Raw genomic sequence first — 23,543 nt, forward strand, 5'->3', positions numbered from 1 at the left:
GCATAAATACTGGTTTTCAGCGTTATTTGGGTCCACTGGTATTGTTTCGGGATTCATGGGGATGGGATGAAAAATCATTTTCTGTAGAAGAGGGAGCTTCATGCGATTTATACTAAAAGGGGAAAGGAAAAGCATCCCAAAGGTGGAGTTTTGAACTGCACGGCTGAAGCCAACAACATGTCTACACTGGCCAGCAGCAGTACTAGCAACACAACACAACAGACTCAAGGATGTAGGTAAGGGGGGTTCTCGGGTTCAACCCCCCCATTCATGCCCGAAGCTCCGCCACCCCGTTTGTGGGTTTTAAAAACATTGTTAGTGTTTTTTTGGTTTTTGGCCTGTAGGGGGTTGGGGGGGGGGGGGGGTGGGGGGGGGGGGGGGTGGGGGGGGGGGGGGGGGGGGGGGGGGGGGGGTGGGGGGGGGGGGGGGTGGGGGGGGGAGGGGGTGTGGGGGGGGGGGGATGGGGGGGGTGGGGGGTAGGGGGGGGGGGGGGTGGGGGGGGGGGGGGGTGGGGGGGGGGGGGGGTGGGGGGGGGGGGGGGTGGGGGGGGGGGGGGGTGGGGGGGGGGGGGGGTGGGGGGGGGGGGGGGTGGGGGGGGGGGGGGGTGGGGGGGGGGGGGGGTGGGGGGGGGGGGGGGTGGGGGGGGGGGGGGGTGGGGGGGGGGGGGGGTGGGGGGGGGGGGGGGTGGGGGGGGGGGGGGGTGGGGGGGGGGGGGGGTGGGGGGGGGGGGGGGTGGGGGGGGGGGGGGGTGGGGGGGGGGGGGGGTGGGGGGGGGGGGGGGTGGGGGGGGGGGGGGGTGGGGGGGGGGGGGGGTGGGGGGGGGGGGGGGTGGGGGGGGGGGGGGGTGGGGGGGGGGGGGGGTGGGGGGGGGGGGGGGTGGGGGGGGGGGGGGGTGGGGGGGGGGGGGGGTGGGGGGGGGGGGGGGTGGGGGGGGGGGGGGGTGGGGGGGGGGGGGGGTGGGGGGGGGGGGGGGTGGGGGGGGGGGGGGGTGGGGGGGGGGGGGGGTGGGGGGGGGGGGGGGTGGGGGGGGGGGGGGGTGGGGGGGGGGGGGGGTGGGGGGGGGGGGGGGTGGGGGGGGGGGGGGGTGGGGGGGGGGGGGGGTGGGGGGGGGGGGGGGTGGGGGGGGGGGGGGGTGGGGGGGGGGGGGGGTGGGGGGGGGGGGGGGTGGGGGGGGGGGGGGGTGGGGGGGGGGGGGGGTGGGGGGGGGGGGGGGTGGGGGGGGGGGGGGGTGGGGGGGGGGGGGGGTGGGGGGGGGGGGGGGTGGGGGGGGGGGGGGGTGGGGGGGGGGGGGGGTGGGGGGGGGGGGGGGTGGGGGGGGGGGGGGGTGGGGGGGGGGGGGGGTGGGGGGGGGGGGGGGTGGGGGGGGGGGGGGGTGGGGGGGGGGGGGGGTGGGGGGGGGGGGGGGTGGGGGGGGGGGGGGGTGGGGGGGGGGGGGGGTGGGGGGGGGGGGGGGTGGGGGGGGGGGGGGGTGGGGGGGGGGGGGGGTGGGGGGGGGGGGGGGTGGGGGGGGGGGGGGGTGGGGGGGGGGGGGGGTGGGGGGGGGGGGGGGTGGGGGGGGGGGGGGGTGGGGGGGGGGGGGGGTGGGGGGGGGGGGGGGTGGGGGGGGGGGGGGGTGGGGGGGGGGGGGGGTGGGGGGGGGGGGGGGTGGGGGGGGGGGGGGGTGGGGGGGGGGGGGGGTGGGGGGGGGGGGGGGTGGGGGGGGGGGGGGGTGGGGGGGGGGGGGGGTGGGGGGGGGGGGGGGTGGGGGGGGGGGGGGGTGGGGGGGGGGGGGGGTGGGGGGGGGGGGGGGTGGGGGGGGGGGGGGGTGGGGGGGGGGGGGGGTGGGGGGGGGGGGGGGTGGGGGGGGGGGGGGGTGGGGGGGGGGGGGGGTGGGGGGGGGGGGGGGTGGGGGGGGGGGGGGGTGGGGGGGGGGGGGGGTGGGGGGGGGGGGGGGTGGGGGGGGGGGGGGGTGGGGGGGGGGGGGGGTGGGGGGGGGGGGGGGTGGGGGGGGGGGGGGGTGGGGGGGGGGGGGGGTGGGGGGGGGGGGGGGTGGGGGGGGGGGGGGGTGGGGGGGGGGGGGGGTGGGGGGGGGGGGGGGTGGGGGGGGGGGGGGGTGGGGGGGGGGGGGGGTGGGGGGGGGGGGGGGTGGGGGGGGGGGGGGGTGGGGGGGGGGGGGGGTGGGGGGGGGGGGGGGTGGGGGGGGGGGGGGGTGGGGGGGGGGGGGGGTGGGGGGGGGGGGGGGTGGGGGGGGGGGGGGGTGGGGGGGGGGGGGGGTGGGGGGGGGGGGGGGTGGGGGGGGGGGGGGGTGGGGGGGGGGGGGGGTGGGGGGGGGGGGGGGTGGGGGGGGGGGGGGGTGGGGGGGGGGGGGGGTGGGGGGGGGGGGGGGTGGGGGGGGGGGGGGGTGGGGGGGGGGGGGGGTGGGGGGGGGGGGGGGTGGGGGGGGGGGGGGGTGGGGGGGGGGGGGGGTGGGGGGGGGGGGGGGTGGGGGGGGGGGGGGGTGGGGGGGGGGGGGGGTGGGGGGGGGGGGGGGTGGGGGGGGGGGGGGGTGGGGGGGGGGGGGGGTGGGGGGGGGGGGGGGTGGGGGGGGGGGGGGGTGGGGGGGGGGGGGGGTGGGGGGGGGGGGGGGTGGGGGGGGGGGGGGGTGGGGGGGGGGGGGGGTGGGGGGGGGGGGGGGTGGGGGGGGGGGGGGGTGGGGGGGGGGGGGGGTGGGGGGGGGGGGGGGTGGGGGGGGGGGGGGGTGGGGGGGGGGGGGGGTGGGGGGGGGGGGGGGTGGGGGGGGGGGGGGGTGGGGGGGGGGGGGGGTGGGGGGGGGGGGGGGTGGGGGGGGGGGGGGGTGGGGGGGGGGGGGGGTGGGGGGGGGGGGGGGTGGGGGGGGGGGGGGGTGGGGGGGGGGGGGGGTGGGGGGGGGGGGGGGTGGGGGGGGGGGGGGGTGGGGGGGGGGGGGGGTGGGGGGGGGGGGGGGTGGGGGGGGGGGGGGGTGGGGGGGGGGGGGGGTGGGGGGGGGGGGGGGTGGGGGGGGGGGGGGGTGGGGGGGGGGGGGGGTGGGGGGGGGGGGGGGTGGGGGGGGGGGGGGGTGGGGGGGGGGGGGGGTGGGGGGGGGGGGGGGTGGGGGGGGGGGGGGGTGGGGGGGGGGGGGGGTGGGGGGGGGGGGGGGTGGGGGGGGGGGGGGGTGGGGGGGGGGGGGGGTGGGGGGGGGGGGGGGTGGGGGGGGGGGGGGGTGGGGGGGGGGGGGGGTGGGGGGGGGGGGGGGTGGGGGGGGGGGGGGGTGGGGGGGGGGGGGGGTGGGGGGGGGGGGGGGTGGGGGGGGGGGGGGGTGGGGGGGGGGGGGGGTGGGGGGGGGGGGGGGTGGGGGGGGGGGGGGGTGGGGGGGGGGGGGGGTGGGGGGGGGGGGGGGTGGGGGGGGGGGGGGGTGGGGGGGGGGGGGGGTGGGGGGGGGGGGGGGTGGGGGGGGGGGGGGGTGGGGGGGGGGGGGGGTGGGGGGGGGGGGGGGTGGGGGGGGGGGGGGGTGGGGGGGGGGGGGGGTGGGGGGGGGGGGGGGTGGGGGGGGGGGGGGGTGGGGGGGGGGGGGGGTGGGGGGGGGGGGGGGTGGGGGGGGGGGGGGGTGGGGGGGGGGGGGGGTGGGGGGGGGGGGGGGTGGGGGGGGGGGGGGGTGGGGGGGGGGGGGGGTGGGGGGGGGGGGGGGTGGGGGGGGGGGGGGGTGGGGGGGGGGGGGGGTGGGGGGGGGGGGGGGTGGGGGGGGGGGGGGGTGGGGGGGGGGGGGGGTGGGGGGGGGGGGGGGTGGGGGGGGGGGGGGGTGGGGGGGGGGGGGGGTGGGGGGGGGGGGGGGTGGGGGGGGGGGGGGGTGGGGGGGGGGGGGGGTGGGGGGGGGGGGGGGTGGGGGGGGGGGGGGGTGGGGGGGGGGGGGGGTGGGGGGGGGGGGGGGTGGGGGGGGGGGGGGGTGGGGGGGGGGGGGGGTGGGGGGGGGGGGGGGTGGGGGGGGGGGGGGGTGGGGGGGGGGGGGGGTGGGGGGGGGGGGGGGTGGGGGGGGGGGGGGGTGGGGGGGGGGGGGGGTGGGGGGGGGGGGGGGTGGGGGGGGGGGGGGGTGGGGGGGGGGGGGGGTGGGGGGGGGGGGGGGTGGGGGGGGGGGGGGGTGGGGGGGGGGGGGGGTGGGGGGGGGGGGGGGTGGGGGGGGGGGGGGGTGGGGGGGGGGGGGGGTGGGGGGGGGGGGGGGTGGGGGGGGGGGGGGGTGGGGGGGGGGGGGGGTGGGGGGGGGGGGGGGTGGGGGGGGGGGGGGGTGGGGGGGGGGGGGGGTGGGGGGGGGGGGGGGTGGGGGGGGGGGGGGGTGGGGGGGGGGGGGGGTGGGGGGGGGGGGGGGTGGGGGGGGGGGGGGGTGGGGGGGGGGGGGGGTGGGGGGGGGGGGGGGTGGGGGGGGGGGGGGGTGGGGGGGGGGGGGGGTGGGGGGGGGGGGGGGTGGGGGGGGGGGGGGGTGGGGGGGGGGGGGGGTGGGGGGGGGGGGGGGTGGGGGGGGGGGGGGGTGGGGGGGGGGGGGGGTGGGGGGGGGGGGGGGTGGGGGGGGGGGGGGGTGGGGGGGGGGGGGGGTGGGGGGGGGGGGGGGTGGGGGGGGGGGGGGGTGGGGGGGGGGGGGGGTGGGGGGGGGGGGGGGTGGGGGGGGGGGGGGGTGGGGGGGGGGGGGGGTGGGGGGGGGGGGGGGTGGGGGGGGGGGGGGGTGGGGGGGGGGGGGGGTGGGGGGGGGGGGGGGTGGGGGGGGGGGGGGGTGGGGGGGGGGGGGGGTGGGGGGGGGGGGGGGTGGGGGGGGGGGGGGGTGGGGGGGGGGGGGGGTGGGGGGGGGGGGGGGTGGGGGGGGGGGGGGGTGGGGGGGGGGGGGGGTGGGGGGGGGGGGGGGTGGGGGGGGGGGGGGGTGGGGGGGGGGGGGGGTGGGGGGGGGGGGGGGTGGGGGGGGGGGGGGGTGGGGGGGGGGGGGGGTGGGGGGGGGGGGGGGTGGGGGGGGGGGGGGGTGGGGGGGGGGGGGGGTGGGGGGGGGGGGGGGTGGGGGGGGGGGGGGGTGGGGGGGGGGGGGGGTGGGGGGGGGGGGGGGTGGGGGGGGGGGGGGGTGGGGGGGGGGGGGGGTGGGGGGGGGGGGGGGTGGGGGGGGGGGGGGGTGGGGGGGGGGGGGGGTGGGGGGGGGGGGGGGTGGGGGGGGGGGGGGGTGGGGGGGGGGGGGGGTGGGGGGGGGGGGGGGTGGGGGGGGGGGGGGGTGGGGGGGGGGGGGGGGGGGGGGGGGGGGGGGTGTTGGGGGGGGGGGGGGGGGGGGGAGGGGGGGGTGGGGGGGGGGGGGGGGGGGGGGGGGGGGGGGTGGGGGGGGGGGGGGGTGGGGGGGGGGGGGGGTGGGGGGGGAGTGCCAAAGGTTCACCACCACTGCTATAGAGTATAAACAATACAATGATGGCACAAAAAACATGAAAAAAGATCTCAGCTTCCTTTTAAAAGCTTAAAATAGATTTTTTTGGTTGTCCATCCTGTGACTTTGTCGGTGGTGGTAGATGGAGGGATAATATCTAATGATCAAAATTGTAATTTGCAAGAGACAATACTGCTGGTACCATATCCTAGCAATGTATTCTCTTGTCATACTGCTGTAATCATAAAATTTGACACATTTCTCTATCATGGATGCACAGTGTACACATGCAGCAATGGCTTGTGGCTGAATGTGGAAATTACTTTCTACTAACATCTTTCTTTCTTTTTTTGTTTTGTCTTGTTTTGCTGCCAGGAACTGCCTGAAAAATGGAACAATGTGAAGAAACTGGCTATAACTGTGAAGCAGCATGTGGCACCATTGCAGGCAAATGAAGTAACAGTTCTTCGTAAGAAGTGTGCTGTGTTTGATGTGGAGCAGCACAAATTCAGAGAGCGATTTCATAAAGAAGCACCATTCAGGTTGGGGTAGATCACTGTCCAAATGTTGGGAAGACATGGAGGGCTTGTATGCTTACCCGTGGAGGCATTCACTTTTCTGCTTGGTTAGCAAGGGCTGAATTATATGGATGTGTCATATGATGCTTTTAAAGAGTATTTTTTTGACAAAATGCAGCTGTTGAAGCTGTGATTTAGTGGTGGATAAGACTGTGGGAAGGGCGGCTATTTAATTCTTTCCTTCTGCTGAAAACACCCCTGCCCATTATCCCCTCTGGGAAAAAACACATGTATATTCATTAGAGTTTCCCAGTTAATGTAAAAACTACCTCGGGTCAGAATTTTAAGTTGGAACATGACTGGGTGTGTGTGCAAACAGCTTTCTCTCATCACACCTGATCTCTTTCAAGCTGAAGGCTCAATCATACACATTCAGGAAGAAAGCAAGAGAAATATCCTAAAAAAGAAACCACAGGTGAATGTGAATGGCCACCTAATCTGACATGACTAATCACTGTGTCACCATAAATACTGTACAAACTTCTCTCGTGCCCTTAGTGCCAATCTTCATGGAAGGAAAAGCAGCCCTTTCCCAATAGCATCCTAAGAATTTTGGGAAGAAGAATCTCTCTCTGTGTGTCTGTGCTAGAGCTATTTAAACAGGCAGAGCTGCTGCTTAACTGTGTAGTTAATTTTCCATGGGTTTGTCTTGTGTGCCACCGTGAGAAGTCAAAGGTTTTGATGCCCAGTTGATTAGCTCACAGTGGCCATTATCTTTTTGCTGACTCAGGTTAAAAAGCTCAATTATCACTCTCACTAGAGTTAGCTCTCCCCTTCTCTACAGACAGACCCCTTTTGCTCTGGACTGAGTTGGGCACTTCTTCAGATTGGGCTAAAAGTTCCAGTTGAGCCTCCTGGGTTGGATTCAGTGACACGTGGGTACAAGGTTCATGGATCTTTCCCACACATACTATCCTAGCAGTCTTTTCCAATTCCAGGAAAGTTAATTCCCTCAGTTGAGGGAATTGTGGGAATAATTTATTAAAGTATCCCACTTTTCTTTGTTACACATCACAATTTAAACATCACAAGTTAAAATAAGTGAAGTCCCAGATATATCACACTGTTCATGCATTTTTTGGGGCTGCGCTGAGGAGAGGGAAGGGGGCAAAAACATCTCCTCTTGTCAGAATAGCTTTACTGATGGAAGAGGCAGGAAGTGTGATTTCCCCCCTACTCACTACAGCTTCTCGAACTGCATGAACTGTAGTGTGATCCTGGGAATAACTTTCCCAGGGTTGGATAGTACTGCTGAGGGAGAGGGTAGTACAGGAAGGATCCACAGCCACCAGTTCTTACTCATGACAAATAGCTGGATTGAGCCTTCTGACTTTAGTACTTTATTTTAATTCATTTCATTTCCTTTGCTGTACTCCTTATATAAGTCTGTTTGTCCCTGATAGGCTGTCGTTATAAGGTCCAAGGGTTGGAAATGTGGTCAAAGATTTATGTCCTTGCAATTATTTTGAACTTGGGTATAAGGCGAATAGGAGTGAAAAGGCAGGTGATTTAGGAGTGATGTGGTAGAGATGAATTATTTCTTTTCATTGCAGCTTTATAGATGAGCTTGTCTCCTCTTCAGTTCATACATACCTGCTCACTAGTGTTTGGGATTCCAATGCATGCAAGGGCATTTTTCTTTCTCTAACAGATTGTTTTGCATTTATAGCCACCTGACCAAAACTTGTGTCATAGGTTTGATGCTTCAGATCCCTACCAAATGCTGGATACGTCCCATACTGAACTTAAACAGATGGAAACTACCATGGCTTCAATTTATGAATCTGCTGACTTGTTTGAAGTCAACGTTCCAGAATACAAACAGCTTAAGCAGTGCCGAAAGGAAGTGTGCATTCTTAAAGAACTTTGGGATACGATCTCCATCGTAAACTCAAGTATGAATGACTGGGAGACTACAAAATGGAAACACATTAACATAGAAAAAATGGAGCTGGAGTGTAAAAAATTTGCCAAGGATGTAAGGAATCTGGATAAAGAAATGAGGTCCTGGGATGCTTTCTGTGGGTTGGACAACAGAGTAAAAAACATTCTGACATCTCTCAGGGCTGTGTCAGAACTGCAGAATCCTGCCATTCGAGAGAGGCACTGGAACCAATTGATGCAAGCAACAGGTGTCCACTTCACAATGGATGCAGACACAGTTTTGGCAGATCTGCTTAGACTCAACTTGCACAACTTTGAGGATGAGGTCCGGAGCATTGTGGACAAAGCTGTTAAAGAAATGAGCATGGAGAAAGTTGTGAAAGAATTGAAGACCACGTGGGCTAGCATGGAATTCCAGTATGAGCCTCACCCACGCACAAATGTCCCTCTACTGAAATCTGATGAGGAGCTTATTGAAACCTTAGAAGACAATCAAGTCCAGCTACAAAATATGATGACATCCAAGTACATTGCTTTCTTCTTAGAAGAAGTGTCTTTCTGGCAGAGGAAGCTGTCAACTGCAGACTCTGTCATTTCCATCTGGTTTGAGGTTCAACGAACTTGGTCTCATTTGGAAAGCATATTCATTGGTTCGGAAGACATCCGGTCACAACTTCCTGAGGTAAAAGCATTGCTTCCTTCCAATGGGAAAATACTGATTCATGTCTACTGTCCTCCAGATAGCAATTGTTGATCTTCTCTGAGGGTGTTTATTACATTTTGTAACTTATTCAAGATAGTCCAAGGTGCCTCATGACACAGGCTTTCAAGACAATCCTCCGGTTTTTTCTAGAAATGTGTATTGTTCTGTTGCTATTGATTTAGTTAGGTAGCACTATATAATTAAACTGGGTTAATATGAGTCTCAGCTTGGTGCAGTGTCTTGGGAATTTTAGTTTTGTGCAGGAGACTAGGAATCTTACTGAGTTGTTTCGATGCCTCTACAAATAACACTTTGCTGGGTTCTTTCAATGAAGTCAAAACAGTGTAGTTAAGAATTCAGTGATAAAAATTTCATTAATCTATTTCCTTTGGGGCAGGAAATATCCCATAACTGCATGTTTAGAAGAATAATTTTTGGGCCCACATGATTTTCAGAAACATTAAAATGGGGCACCTGCTTTTCATTTACAGTAGTAAATCATCTATCCATCATCCGTCACCATTTCTCTAAGTAGTACAGGCTTGAGATGGAAAATTTCAGTATCTTGAGTCATATATTTCCTTGATTCATATTTCTCCCTCGCACACTTTAATTTGAGCAAGCATCATTCATTTGTAAACTGGGAACTACCATAACATACACCCGAAAAAAGAAGCAACAAATTGGGATTGAAACTGAAGCCTTATGTTGGAAAAGTCAGTGGTATTAAAGGATGTTCTGGTTTTGGTACAGACCTGCATTATTTAGTTAGTCCTATTGACCATCTCCTACTTTAGTATTAATAATTGTTCTGAGAAACACCCATCTGTTTGAGATTTTTTTAAGTGGTCCGATCCAGTCCTTACATTATGTCAATACAGAACTTTGACAGGAGCTTTGAGGAGCTTTTGCTTGGCTGCTTGTGTCATACCAGAACCATCTGTGGATGCCATACTTACAACATTCTAGATCATGAGTTTTTCACAGCAGAATAGCCTAGCCCTCTTATCAGTCAACAGGGAAGTAAATGACCCTTCCTGTGTAACACAAGTATTGGAGGAACAAAAGTGCTAAAAAGCAAGCACTATATGAATAATTGTCTTGGAAAGGCTTTCAGTCAGATAAAGTCAAATTCTAGCTGTATAGCTTTGGGACAGGAGATGTGCTAAGTAAAATCATGGAGGAGAGGATGTTAACTCATGTTGTTCTGAACTTATCTTTTTTGTTAGTGAAAAAAATGACTAGCACTGAGAGGCTGCAACTAAATGGTTCTGTCAGTTGTTGGTACAATGGAGAAAATAAAATAGAATTCTCTTTAGCCACAGAACTTCAAGGTTTGTTGCTTAGCCTCGTAGACAGGTTCCTTCTACTCACTTGTTCCAAGGAGTTACTATTTTGGTTTAGATCTTAAAAATGAAGCCATACCTGTAGGAAGATGAGAGCTATCTGAGCAGCTCTTGCCATCTTGTTTGTAGGATTCCAAGCGCTTTGAGGGAATTGATGTTGACTTTAAAGAGCTGGCATATGATGCTGAAAAGACCCCAAATGTAGTGGAAGCAACCAACAAGCCTGGTCTGTATGAGCAACTGGAAGATATCCAGAACAGGTGAGTACTGCATTAATTTCCTTATTTTTATTTATTTATTGACTTCATTTATTATACCCTGCCTTTCTCCCTAATGGAGCACCAAAATGGCTTACATCATTTTTCCTTTCCTCCATTTTAGCCTCACAACAATCTTGTCAGATAGGTTAGACTGAGGGCATGTGACTGGCCCAAGGTCACCCAGCAAACCTCTATGGGCCTTTCCCCACTCTCTTCGATCCCCCCTATGCCGCGCGCTGCTCTCAGCGCGCGGCATCCCAGCTGCGTGCCCGGGCGTCGCGGGGTCATCAAAAGACGCCAAGAAGAGGAAGAGGAAGAGGAAGAGTAGTAGTAGTAGTAGTAGTAGTAGTAGTAGTAGTAGTAGTAGTAGTAGTAGTTTGGATTTATATCCCCCCTTTCTGTAGGAGACTCAAAAGGGGCTTACAATCTCCTTGCCCTTCCCTCCTCACAACAAACACCCTGTGAGGTGGGTGGGGCTGAGAGAGCTCTGAAAAGCTGTGACTAGCCCAGGGGTAGGGAACCTGCGGCTCTCCAGATGTTCAGGAACTACAATTCCCATCAGCCTCTGTCAGCATGGCCAATTGGCCATGCTGGTAGGGGCTGATGGGAATTGTAGTTCCTGAACATCTGGAAAGCTGCAGGTTCCCTACCCCTGGACTAGCCCAAGGTCACCCAGCTGGCGTGTGTGGGAGTGTACAGGCTAACCTGAATTCCCCAGATAAGCCTCCACAACTCAAGCGGCAGAGCTGGGAATCAAACCTGGTTCCTCCAGATCAGAGTGCACCTGCTCTTAGCCACTGCTCTTAGCCACTACACCACTGTGTTCCCTTTTCCTCTTCTTTCGGAAATTCCCTTAAGGGATTCTGGGAAAGAACTTGCAAAGAATGTACCCAGTTCAGGGGCTGTCAAGGCATCTTCACTTCAAGTGATGGGAAACCATGCAGTGACCTATGCCCAAGGGAGTCCTACATCCTGCCATCCTATGGTACTTTTTGACAGATGGGGCGGGAGTAAATGCCTTACACATTTGGTGGCAGGCAGGTTGATCAATACCCTGAATCTTTTGCTCCTATGTGCTCCAAGGCTCTGTCAGCTGTAACCAATTAAAGTTGTGGCCATTTTTATTCCAATAATGTGTTGGTTTTCTTTGCATGCCTATTGGTGGGCTTTCCTTCCCAGTCTCCTGTTCTTTTGATCCTGGGTCTGCAAGTATTTTTTCCATATAGCTGAAACACCCAGGACTGGTTAGTGGAGAGAGACATTTTGGTGGAAGGAAATTCAGGATTGAATTGAACACAGACTTCTTTTAAAATGTCTTGTAAAACTGACATGTCCCTATGACTAACCAGTGTTTTCACTGTGTTTCTGAGAGAGTGCAGGTGCTGGAGAGCAGAGATTAGGTGTGGCTTCCTTCTTTAAGGTACTTGTGGTGAAAAATGCCTGCTTTTGAAGTGTAAAGCCGTGAAAGCTGCCCCATTTTATCAGTTTGCTTTTATTTAACTAACAACCTATACCTCATGCTATTTCAGAATTAGGCTAAAATAAATGATGTCTTTTGTACAAGCAGTCTTAGATGAGCTTTCTGTTGTAGGGACAGCACACAGGTGTCACCTATTTAAAATTACCCACAGCTTTGAAAACTGTCTTATCAGATTGGCCTTTGTACCCATTTAGCAGAGCTTTTATATTACTCTTACGTCATCAAATGACTTGTTTTGGAAGGTGGATAAAGATTTCTTAGCCATAAGACATTATGCTTGTGGAGAGGGTTTAATGAGAATTTACAGCATTATTTGTTACTATGCCCCAAATAAAAACCATGAGGTCAAAATACCTAGTTCATCTTTTGCATAGAAAGCACCAGAGTCATTTCAGCAGGAGACTAACATCTGTTAATGGTAACAAAAAATCTTCCACTACTTATATTGCTATAAAGGAATGTCAGAAGTTTATATCTGAGCATGCCATTTACTTTTTAATAAGCTGATTTCTCTGATTTCATAAGTGCATCATTCTACGGCTCTAGGTTTCGAAATACCTGTAGAATTTATTTATTGGTTTGTTTTGTAGTTAAGTCTTTATTTTGACATAGTCTTAGATGATCATAAGTAGGCCAGTCCTGTTATCTCTATATTGCAAGTGGGGGATGGAGGCTGAAAAAGGAAAGGTTGCCCAAAGCCACCCAGCGAGTTTCTGGCTGAGGCAAATTTTGAACAGGGCACCTCCTGCATCGTTGTCCTGTCTCTGATCTACTGTGCCACTTCATTTCCTAGTTGCCAACTGATTTTAATAGCTACAGCAGTGGCTATTAAAAAGCTCGGAAGGAGTGGTTCAGTGAGAGAAAACAAAATCCTGCTTGGAAAGTGTATATGATTGCTTTCCTCAGATTTTCTGATTCAATCTGTATGTGTGCTGTTCTGTGTTTGATTTTGTCAGATTATCTCTGTGTGAAAAAGCCTTGGCAGAGTACTTGGATACCAAGCGGCTGGCATTTCCTAGATTTTACTTTATTTCCTCTTCTGACTTACTGGATATTCTTTCAAATGGCACCAACCCACAGCTGGTAAGATGCCTCAATTTCTTTTCCACTGTTCTGCCATAATTTTTAATTTCATTAAGCATTTGAATTTCCACTAGATGGCAGCATGTACATCCCGTGCTCTATTAAGCCTAGTCAGCATATTATTTTCACAGAAAGGAGACGGTGAGGGCTTAGTTGGGTAAATGGGCACTTGCAGATTAAAGGTTTTTTTTATACATGGGGGCTGTCCTGATCCTCATACTAACTAGAATTAGTCCAGATTACAATAGCAGAATCTTATGTGACTCTCCTAGTTTCATCCAGTTTAATGCTGTGGTAATAGTGAAGGGAATCTTTTGTCCTGAAAAACCCTAAGGGTTTACAGATGTCAGATAAGAATTGATTACTAATGTTGCTATGCCTCAGCAATCAAGGATTCAAATTCTTCCAATTTTTTTATTTGACTTTCAGCAGAGAACCTGATTCTAAAATAGGTTACTTAGGAGGAAAAAAACAGAATGCAAATTCTGATCTTAGGGATGTACAGTATGCAAATTCCATTTACACATGCATGGGGGCACCTTTGGTGTTTTCAAGGGCATCCTTGGACATTCTGTATGCCAGACAAACCTGAGTGATGCGTTTACCCTGGGCCTTTTCTTCCTTTTTTTGTGAACTGCTGGTGACAGCTGTCACTGCTTTCTGTCCTCTGCTCTTCTGCTAACATATAATTTTTTTAACCATGCTCATATATGCATTGTGAAACACTCATGGTGGAAGGGGCAACAGTGCTGACAGGTGGTAGGAACAGTGACACAATCTAGTCTTTCTGCCACAGTTGGTGGCTGCCAGAGTGAACAGGGTAGATTAGATCTGGCTGCTTCTCAGTGTGAACTCTGCCTCCATCTTCACAGTTCAGTCACTTGAGACGGGGGAATCCAGAATTAATTTTCTTAAAATAGGGTGGAAGTTTTCATTTTTCACTTGGGATCCCAAGATATTCATGTAGCTTGGTGTCCTCAGGGTGTTCTTTGTCTTCCATATGTTGATTCACGCACACACACACCTGCTGCAAAATGCATAGAAGAAAAGTTTGGTTTTATACCCTGCTTTTCTCAACCTTTAAGGAATCTCAAAGCAGCTTACAATTGCCCTCCCTTTCCCTCCCTACAGCAGGCACCTTGTGAGGTTGGTGGAGCTGAGAGAGTTCTGTGAGAACTGTGACTGATCCAAGGTCATCGAACAAGTTTCATGTGTAGGAGTGGGATAAACAAACCTAGTTTACCAGATTAGAGTCCACCATCTTAACCACTATAATAGGTTGTACAGAGTGAACTGGAATCTGATTTTGTGAGCTATCTGCCATGTAATGTCTGTCTAAGGTATTTGTTCAGCAAGACCATTTGATACTTGTCAGAACTGCTTTGTGCTGGCTGACAAATGGGGAATGGAGTGAAATATAACCATCTTATAGACTTTTGTATTTTTCTGTAGCGTAGGAGGCTACATACTCCTATTGATAGGACCACTCCTGTTCTGATACCAGGTGATCCCCATGATTTTTGGCCATTAGACAAATGCGAGTTTTATGTAATAATTTGTGTTTACATATAGAAAAAGTGGTTTCCTCCAGTGCCGATGTTTCTTAGCTCTTTATTGGGCTCAGATCTTTGCATTTGATCAATGTGTGAAACACAGGGGAAGACATAAGGAACACAGAAAAATATTGCTTTGAAAGGTTCCCTCATATGATGGAATTCTTTGAGCTGTATCTATAACTCCTATTTAAAGTGATCTGCAATAAAATCAAAATAAATGTCAGGTAGAATCAAATGTGGATAAACCCATGGCCTTTTCATTGTTGTCTCTGAGCTCTGTTGGCCAATTCCAGGAGGAGGATTAAATACATAACAATTTTATCTTAGTGGGTCCAATATTGAACTTGCAATGATTTAAGTGCAATTGAAGGCTTTCGGGGGCCCATTGGTGGGGAATTGGAATGCTTTATATACAGTTTATCAAATAGAAGGAAGGATGTTTTGCACATAAAAGGAGTTTTTCTCAGGACTGCAGAAAGCTGCTTCTGAATGCCAGTTATGGCTCCTGGCCATCTCACAGAATTTAGTTCTCTGTAAAAGCACAAACCGAAAACAATGGACTTTAAACATAAACTGCCTTTGTCTTTTACTCTGGTACTATGGTACAACATTGTTGGTGCTGGTGCTCTCCTGTGGTATCACAACCCTTCTTCCAAAAATTAATATGAGAAAGTGGTATTTACTCTGACTTCCTGTTGCTCAGGCCTAATTCATTTTTGCAGGTCCAGCGCCATCTTGCAAAACTCTTTGACAATATGGCCAAAATGAAATTCCAGATGGATTCTGATCAACAGCCAACCAAGCTGAGCTTAGGGATGTACAGCAAAGAGGAAGAGTACGTTAGTTTCAGTGAGCCATGTGACTGCAGTGGCCAGGTAAGGTAACATCAGAAATCCAGTTTGCTTCTGCAAATGAGAACTACAGCTGTATATTAAAAAATGGGAATATTTCCTGTGAACAACAGTAGAAAGGTTGGCTCCTGGCACAGATACATGTGGCTGACACTAGTAAAAGAACATTTTGGCAGTGAAGTATCTTTCTCTATGATTGTAGGATTAAACCAAAAGTGAAAATTCCATTTTATCTTAGACCAGCGGGGCCTGGCCACGCGTGGCTGTGGCTTATTGTGGTGAAATGGGAAAGGAACAGTAGCAGCAAATCAGTTGCAGAGTCCAGCAGTACGTGGTCATGCAAACATGCAGCCTGATACTGTGCGATGTCAGTGATGTGTGTGCCCGCATTCCTGGGGGCGGGGAATGGAAAGGCACCCCTCCCACACATCTAGGCTGGCTGGTCATGATCCTTTACCTGGGAGTAAGTTTGGTTGGTGGCAATGGGTTTCGCTTCTGAGGAAACCCTCTGAGGGGTGCAACACAGCCCTTCAAAGTATGTCATGGTTGCTGTACCGCGCTTACTCCTGAGTAATGCGTGCCTGGTTTTCTTTACTGTAACCGTAATATTCAGGGAATCTAGGGTGCCTTGCCCCTCCCTCCCGTCCCTTGAATGTCGCCCCTCCTTCTCTTCCCTCCCTCACTTCTCTTCCCTTGCATGCCACCCCTCCCCCTCCCTCCCTTCCCTTTCCCTCCGCTAGGGTGGTGGGTCATATCAAGATGCTGGGCCCCCTGCCTCCCCTCCCTTGCATGCCTCCCCTTCTGTCCCTTTCCTCTCCCTCCCTCTCTTCCCTTGCATGCCACCCCTCCCTCCCCCTCCCTTCCCTCGTCCTCGTGTATATGTGTTTCACTTCCACTCAAGTTACTTCCTATGTACTGTTTCCACTGCTCATATCTGGCCATCTGAGCGAACATTCTAAGCAGCCCGAACATTCTAAGGGTGACAGTTACACACAGGCAGCTGCATGTCCTTCACCATGGAGCGCCAGGAAAAAGGCGTTTTACCTGGGCCAGGTGTGAAATTTCATGTATGTGAACATCTAAAAACACTTTCGCCTGGCTGACTGTAGTGGCTGGGAATTTTCAGAGGAATTGGCCCAGCAGTTACTGAGGTATACTATCATCAACAAAAACACTTAGCTTTTTATATATATAGATTGCTTGTGCCAAGGAATGATTCCCCATTTTGCTATCATTGCTTTTGCATCAGTAATGGAGTCTCTGCACAGGGATTTTTCTCCAGGCTTTCCCCTTCTGCCTACCACATTCTCTTGCCACAATGGGCTTTCTGCTGTCATAATATAGCTACTACCAAAAACAAAGACAGCAAAAAGCCTAATGGTGGGAAGAGGTAGGAAGGGGGGGGGGGAGCGGGGAGGTCATGGTGATGGATCTGGGCAGGAAACTGCACACATCTGCACCTTCCCATGCCCATGAATTCCAAGTTACTCTGAGCATGATCTTCCTTGAAAGATTTTACCAATGCAGGATTTGGGAAGTATGCAGAAAAACTGGGGAAGAACTAGGCCTGCCCCTTGTGGCGGGGGGATGCCTGCTGTCAGGGGTGCAATTGTTAAGCTAGCAGCACCAAAATTTCAGAGTATCTTTAGGAGACCCTCCTGATGATACTACCCAGGTTTGATGAAGTTTGGTTCATGGGGGGGGGGGGGGGGGGCAAAGTTATGGATCCTCAAATGTGTAGCTCCATCTTCTATTAGCTCCCATTGGAGTGTTTTTTCAAAAAGGTGCATATACAAGCAGGTCCAGGAAAATCCCATGATAAGGGTGAGGGGAACACCAGAAATGGGACTGATCTATGTTTTGCAGTTCAGCTGTGATGAGATCTCGACGGAACCTGGATATTTTAGGTGACTATCCCAGGATTAATCGCCAGTGAGGATATCACCTTTGTGTCTTTCATATGCAAGCATTTGTTTGTCTTGATTTCTGAGGTAACGGATGGATCTTTTGCTGGATTGTACCTCTTCACATCACAGATAGTCTAAAGGCAATGAGTTGAATATTTAAATCTTCCTTATACATGGAACGTTAACATAGCTTTTTAAAAAATGGCTTTTGAGACATGTTTTTATTATTTTTTTTTAATCTGATATCCTCCTCGGTGGCACTGATGAGGGCAGAAAAGCAGAGTATAAATTTTGTAGGTAAATAAATAGCAGGGGACGGTTATTCCCTGTTATGTTTTTAATATGTGGTTTCCACTGCTGTTTTTTACATCTGGTTTCTGTTGCTCTTTGGCCAACTTTTAATAAGTGAAAATGGGAAAGGTCCATCTTTAAGTACTTTTAAATATTTAGACATTGTTCATCTTAGTTTTATAGTTTTCTATCATATTGACTTGTATGTTGTTTTACCCATGTTAGCTGCTCTGAGCCCAACTCCATTGGGAAGAGCCAGATAACATTGAATTAACAACAACAGTAGTTTGACATTGTCATGTTGATTGTATAGGGAGTTTTGTTTTAATGTAATGTACATTCTCATATCTCTCCTGAAGAGTGAGGGGGTATAGTCCAGCATCAGATCTATCATGTTGCAGCTGATCATGTAAATTGTCTCTTAATTGTGCTGGTTGCTTGTTGGTTGTTGAGCTAACTTTGTGGTTAGTTATGGAGATAATCTCCATGGATATATCATGGAATGAAAGGCCTCCCATAAGTATACAAATCCAGCAGAAAAAAAAAAGACAGCAGAGCGATAAGGCTGCATTACAACTGGGCCAATACCATTGGTTACTGCCTGGATACTGTCTTAGTGGCTATAGGCAGCAAAATCCTATTGTAGTTTTAGGGAGGCAGAAGGAACCAGTTCCAGGGAGAGCACTGTAGATTGCAAATATCTGGATTCTTCTTCTCCTGCAGGTGGAGAGCTGGCTGAATCGTGTGCTGGACCACATGAGGGCCACTGTGAGGCATGAGATGACAGAGGCAGTGATGGCTTATGAGGAAAAGGCAAGGGAACAATGGCTTTTCGACTATCCTGCACAGGTATCTCTTGAAATAGTGCCTTATTTCCTCTTCTGCTGATGATCTACTGAGTTTGGGGTGAAGTAGTCATAATGGTAGTAGTATGACAAAGTCTTGACTATCCTCTACTGTTGTGTTCAAAACAGATTCCATTCATTAGCATGCAGATTCAGTGGTGGGAGCCACTAGTTTCAGGACAAGGGAGCACATCTACAGTCTACAATTCTAACATAAATAAAAATAGTGAGCAAGGACTAACTATTGTAAATATATACTAAACCATTGTAATATATACAATAAATACACCACACTTAAGAAACTTCTGGTTGCCTTAACAGAATTTTAGTATCTCAATTTTTATAGTATATGTTCTTTAATTTTGTAGTGGGTTGCCTTAACAGGATTCTGGTTGCCTTAACAGAATTTTAGTATCTCAATTTTTATAGTATATGTTCTTTAATTTTGTAGTGGGGCTAACTGCTACGTGAAAATGTGTCTCTCAGAACTTTGGCATATGCACTGAAGAAATTCAGAACTGTATATTAGAAGAATGGGAGCACAGCAAAGTTTAACAAAATTTCACAGTTTCTTTCCTTCAAGTATTGGCTGCATTTTAATAGATCTTGAACCAAGTCAGTGCTGTGAGAATCAGGTTGCCAGTGCATAAAGATTATCAGATGGTTTTATAGCTCAGATGGTTTTTGTTTTGTTTTACTTTGTTAGAGATTTGGGGAATGGCTTTTCTTTATTTAATATATAGTGAGCTTAGGGTTTTTTCCCAGTCTGGAATGGTAACTTTGATTTAAATTTCTGAAACAGGAACAATCTGGGTGGTTCTTTTTCAGTTTGTATGACGTATGGAAAATATTTCATTTTTTAACACATTTGCATAGCTCTATAGCTTTGGCCTTCTTGGGTATTTTTACTCATAAATAACTAAACTCTCCTGATAATTTATTTCACAAAGCAGTATTTGTTAACCTCCCTTTTCTGTTCCTTGACATTTAAGTGGCAATAACTCTGAATCTTGTGCTACTTGTGCACATTTTTTATGGCTTCTCATAGATTACCTGACACAGGTGGCAATGGAAGATGTTGTTGGCATCAGCAATGTTTAAATCCTCCGTTTTATTTTATGCCTAGACTGTTTGATCTTTTGTGACCATAACCCTGTGGCAGGCGTGATCTTTGTGGCTTCTTTTTTCATTGGGGTAATTCCAATTTATATTTTGACTTTCCTCATGATGCTTTTCAGTTGGGTATTTGTCATTTCTTAGGAACATTTGCCCATTTCACTGACATAAACTTCTTATCTCAGTCTCAGTAGAAAGCGATTGGCTACCCTACCATGAGTCAGGAAAAGCTCCTGAAATATCTTTGAGCATATTTGGTGGTAATGCTTTCCAGCTAGGGTAGAACGTGTATGTTATGTCAGCACCTAAGTAATGCATTATGTGAGTGGGCAAAATCCGTGTGGCCTATTCCACCAGCAGGAACTGGAGGGTGTCGAGTCTCCTGCTCAGACTCCTTCCCTGAGTTATAACTTTGTATTTAGAGGAACCATTCTTCACATGATCTGTCGGGACTCAGAAAACCATTAGTTGTTGCTGACTTTGCAAAGGATGCTGAGTGTTTGTTTTTTAACCTTGCCAAGGTTGCTCTCACCAGTACCCAGATTTGGTGGACCACAGAGGTTGGGATTGCCTTTGCCCGGTTGGAAGAAGGTTATGAGAATGCCATGAAAGAGTATTACAAGAAGCAAGTGACCCAGCTAAATACCCTCATCACTATGCTCATTGGACAGCTCTCAAAGGGTGACAGGCAGAAGATCATGACTATCTGTACCATTGATGTGCATGCGCGAGATGTGGTGGCCAAAATGATTGCACAGAAGGTTGGTTACATTAAATTAAACAACAGCACACCCCGTGGACTGTTTCTCTCATGTTAATTGTGGTCTCCTTTGAGAAGAGAGTTTGAAAAATTACAGTCTCTGATTATGGGAAGGCTTTCAAGGGGAACCTCTTTTCTGGGTGATACATTAATTTTTGTGCTGTTCTTTTGAAGGTGGACAATGCACAAGTATTCCTTTGGCTGTCACAACTCCGGCACAGGTGGGCAGATGAAGAGAAACACTGTTATGCGAACATTTGTGATGCACAGTTCCTATATTCCTATGAATATCTTGGAAACACACCACGCCTGGTCATCACTCCTCTGACAGACAGGTGCGTGCCTAAAAGGCTTCACAAAGATGTGTATTTGAGGGTGGTTAGAGAGGAGGTCAACATATAAGGAACTTTACTTGTCTGGTTGATGCAGAATCCTGCATGCAAGGGAGGGGAGGGAGGGGCCCCGGAATCTGGACATAGCCCACCCACCCTAGTGGAGGGAGGGAGGGAGGGGGAGGGGTAGCATTCAAGGAAAGGGGAGGGAGGGAGGGGAGGAAGGGAGTGAGGGGTGGCATGCAAGGGAGGGGAGGGAGGGGGAGGGGACCTGGCATCTGGAAATGGCCACCAACCCTAGTGGAGGGATAGGGAGGGGAAGGAGGGTGAGGGGTGGCATGCAAGTGAAGGGGAGGGAGGGGAAGGAGAGGGAGAAGTGCCATACAAGGGAAAGGGAGTGAGGGGAGGAGTGAGTGAGTGGTGGCATGCAAGGGCGGGGAGGGAGGGGGAGGGGATTCCTTTTTGCAGGAGCATAGCCTTTCTGATATATAATTCACCAAAGCTTGATCATATTTCAGCTTCAGTAGGGAGAGAGTTCAGTTCAGATACCATTGTACTCTGGCTCAAATGCATTGTCTGGTAAAGGCAGGAGGACGAGATATGCCAGCCTGACAATTTTGTAGGGAAGCTGTCATACCACATGTGTTTTGTAGTGATTATAGTGAAGCTTGTCTCTGTTAAAGAGATCACCAATGGAACTTCTTCACAGTGCAATCAAGCTGCTTCTGAAGTTTGTTAGTGAAGATCATCTTTATGGATAACTTTGTGAGTTGACGGTGGATAGCTTCTGTGTCCCACTGAGTCTGTAAAGGAAGCAGCTCAAGTCTCAGCATCACAAGTGTCTTCTCTCAGTATCCCTGATCAACATGGAACCTGCACATTATTTTCAGTCCAAAATTTTTTATGAGTCACTGGTGGACAATCAAAATCCCACATAAACTGGAAAAATGCATGTTCAGGTCATAGTAAGGAGAGAACATTCCTGGATATGCTAAATGACTGTGGCTTAGAGCAGATGGTTGTAGAACCAACCAGGGGAGATGTGATCCTAGATCTAATTCTATAGCGGACCCAGGACCTGAGATGCCGAAGGAAGTCAGTGTTGTTGAGCCGATGCGGAACAGCGACCACAATGCTGTCCGATTCAGTATCTCTGCATGCGAACAAGTGACAACTACTAATGTAGTTACATTTGCCTTCAGAAAGGGAAATTTCTCAAAGATGAGGGGGATAGTGCGCAGGAAGCTGAAAGGGAAAATCAAGAGAGTCAAAATGTCCAAAGGGTGCTTGGAGGGTTATTTAAAAAAACACAGTCTTAAAAAGCTCGAAGCTGGAATGTGTTCCGCAGGTTAGGAAAGGCAGCATGATCCAAAAGAAAGCATGGTTGGCAGCAAAGGAGAGGTTAGAGAGTAATTATGTGCAGGAAAAAAAAGATGTCTTTTAGAAAATGGAGAGTCCAACTTAACTGATGAAAGAGATACCAGAGAGAACACAAATGGTGGCAAAAGAGGAAGCAAGTTTAGCTGTAGGGGAGGCAAAAAAAAGGATTATGAGGCAGCATGGCTGCGAACATCAAAGACCTTAGCAACAAACAGTTCTTCAAGTACATCAAAAAGCAGGGAAGCCAGCTAGAGGGAAGCGGTAGAGTCCAGATTTAGATGATGAAGGAACAAAAGGTGTGCTAAAGATGACAGGGAGATTGCAGAGAAGCTGAATGAATTGCTTTGCATCTGTAATAGCTTCACCCAAGAGGAGGTGAGGAAAATTCCTGCACAGTTGAACCAAGCTTCTTAGGAGAGTGAATCAGAGGAACTAGCGAAGTTGAGTGGTAGACAAGGAAGAAGTTCTGGGCAGCCCATTGATAAAACTAAATGCTACCAAATCCCTGGCCCAGATTGCATTCATCCAAAGAGGTTTCTTAAAGAGCTCAAAGCATGAAATTGCTGATGTTCTCACATTAATATGCAACTTATCCCACACAAGAAATCCAGGCTCCATCCCTGAAGAGACTGGAAGATGGCCAATGTCCACACCAATCTTTAAGAAAGAGGTCTAGGGGGGGGACCCGGGAAATTACAAGGCCAGTCAGTTTGACATCTGTTCCTGAAGTAAATTAGTAAGAATCTATCATTAAAAAGATAAAATTATTAAAGCATGTAGCAGAAAAGCAAGAGACCTGCTGAGGAAGAGTCAGCATGGCTTTGTAGAGGCAAGTCCTGTCTTAACACAAACTTACTAGAGGAGTTCTTTGAGAGGGTGTAAAAAAAACAGACATGTGGATAAGGGGAACCAGTGGACATTGTCTACTTGGATTTCCCAAAACTTTGACAAAAAAGTTCCTTTCACCCAAGAGACTGTTGAGAAAACTCAGCTTAATGAAAAGGAATAAGAGGAGTTCTCCTATGGATTAAAACTGGTTGAGGAACAGGAAACAAAGAGGTGGAGTATAAATGGGAGGAAGTTCTCACAATGTGTGGAGAGATGTAGGAATTGTAAAGGTGTCCCAAAAGGATCCGTTTGGGACCAAGTGCTCTTTAACTTATTCATAAATGACACTGGAAGTAGGGAGTGGGCCTAGTAGTGGTAGCCAAGTTTGCAGATGATACCAAATTATGTAGAATTTGGTAAGAACCACAAAAGGATTCTTGAAAAGAGCTCCAAAGCGGACCTTGATAAAATTAGGTGAGTGGGCTCAGAAAGTGGCAAATGCAGTTCAATGTAGCGAAATGTAAAGTGATGCATGCATAGGGGCAAAAAAATCCAAACTTCACATACTGCAGCTACAGGGGTCCAGTCACTTTATCAGTCTACAGACCAGAAGGAGGGGAAGAGGGATTTGAGGCGTCTTAGTTGTGATAGTTCCATGGGAATGTCCCAACTCAATGCATGGCGAAAAGCGGTGAAAAAAAAGAGCAAAACTCTATGCTGGGGATAGTGGGAAAGGAATTGAGAATAAAACTGCAAAGATTGTCATGCCCTTATATAAAGCAGTGGTGCGACCTTAGCACTTGGAGTACTGTGTTGTTGTTCAGTTCTGGTGGCACATCTCAAAAAAAGGATATGCTCGAAGAGATAGAAAAAGAGAAAGTGCAGAAGAAAGAACCGCAACGAGGATGATTGAGAAGAGTTGGAGCACCTTCCTTATGAGGAGAGAGCTGCAGCGTTTGGGACTCTTTTAGTTTGGAGAGAGGAAGA

At 53.1% G+C, this 23,543-nt stretch overlaps 1 protein-coding gene across 1 annotated transcript in view; it reads left to right on the forward strand.

Annotated features, from left to right (window-relative positions):
* LOC125427840 (dynein axonemal heavy chain 9-like) overlaps nucleotides 1-20,418 on the forward strand; it is a 58,805-nt gene extending 38,387 nt beyond the window's left edge. Inside the window, exons 19-26 of the mRNA XM_048487395.1 lie at nucleotides 5,732-5,898; nucleotides 7,630-8,500; nucleotides 9,997-10,127; nucleotides 12,564-12,690; nucleotides 14,969-15,121; nucleotides 18,019-18,144; nucleotides 19,778-20,017; nucleotides 20,191-20,418. Coding sequence (XP_048343352.1) covers nucleotides 5,732-5,898; nucleotides 7,630-8,500; nucleotides 9,997-10,127; nucleotides 12,564-12,690; nucleotides 14,969-15,121; nucleotides 18,019-18,144; nucleotides 19,778-20,017; nucleotides 20,191-20,418 — 2,043 coding nt within the window. The remainder of the gene's footprint in view (nucleotides 1-5,731; nucleotides 5,899-7,629; nucleotides 8,501-9,996; nucleotides 10,128-12,563; nucleotides 12,691-14,968; nucleotides 15,122-18,018; nucleotides 18,145-19,777; nucleotides 20,018-20,190) is intronic.
* The last annotated feature ends 3,125 nt before the right edge of the window (nucleotides 20,419-23,543 follow it).

Source organism: Sphaerodactylus townsendi, linkage group LG03 (genome assembly GCF_021028975.2).
Source record: "Sphaerodactylus townsendi isolate TG3544 linkage group LG03, MPM_Stown_v2.3, whole genome shotgun sequence".
NCBI lineage: Eukaryota > Metazoa > Chordata > Lepidosauria > Squamata > Sphaerodactylidae > Sphaerodactylus > Sphaerodactylus townsendi.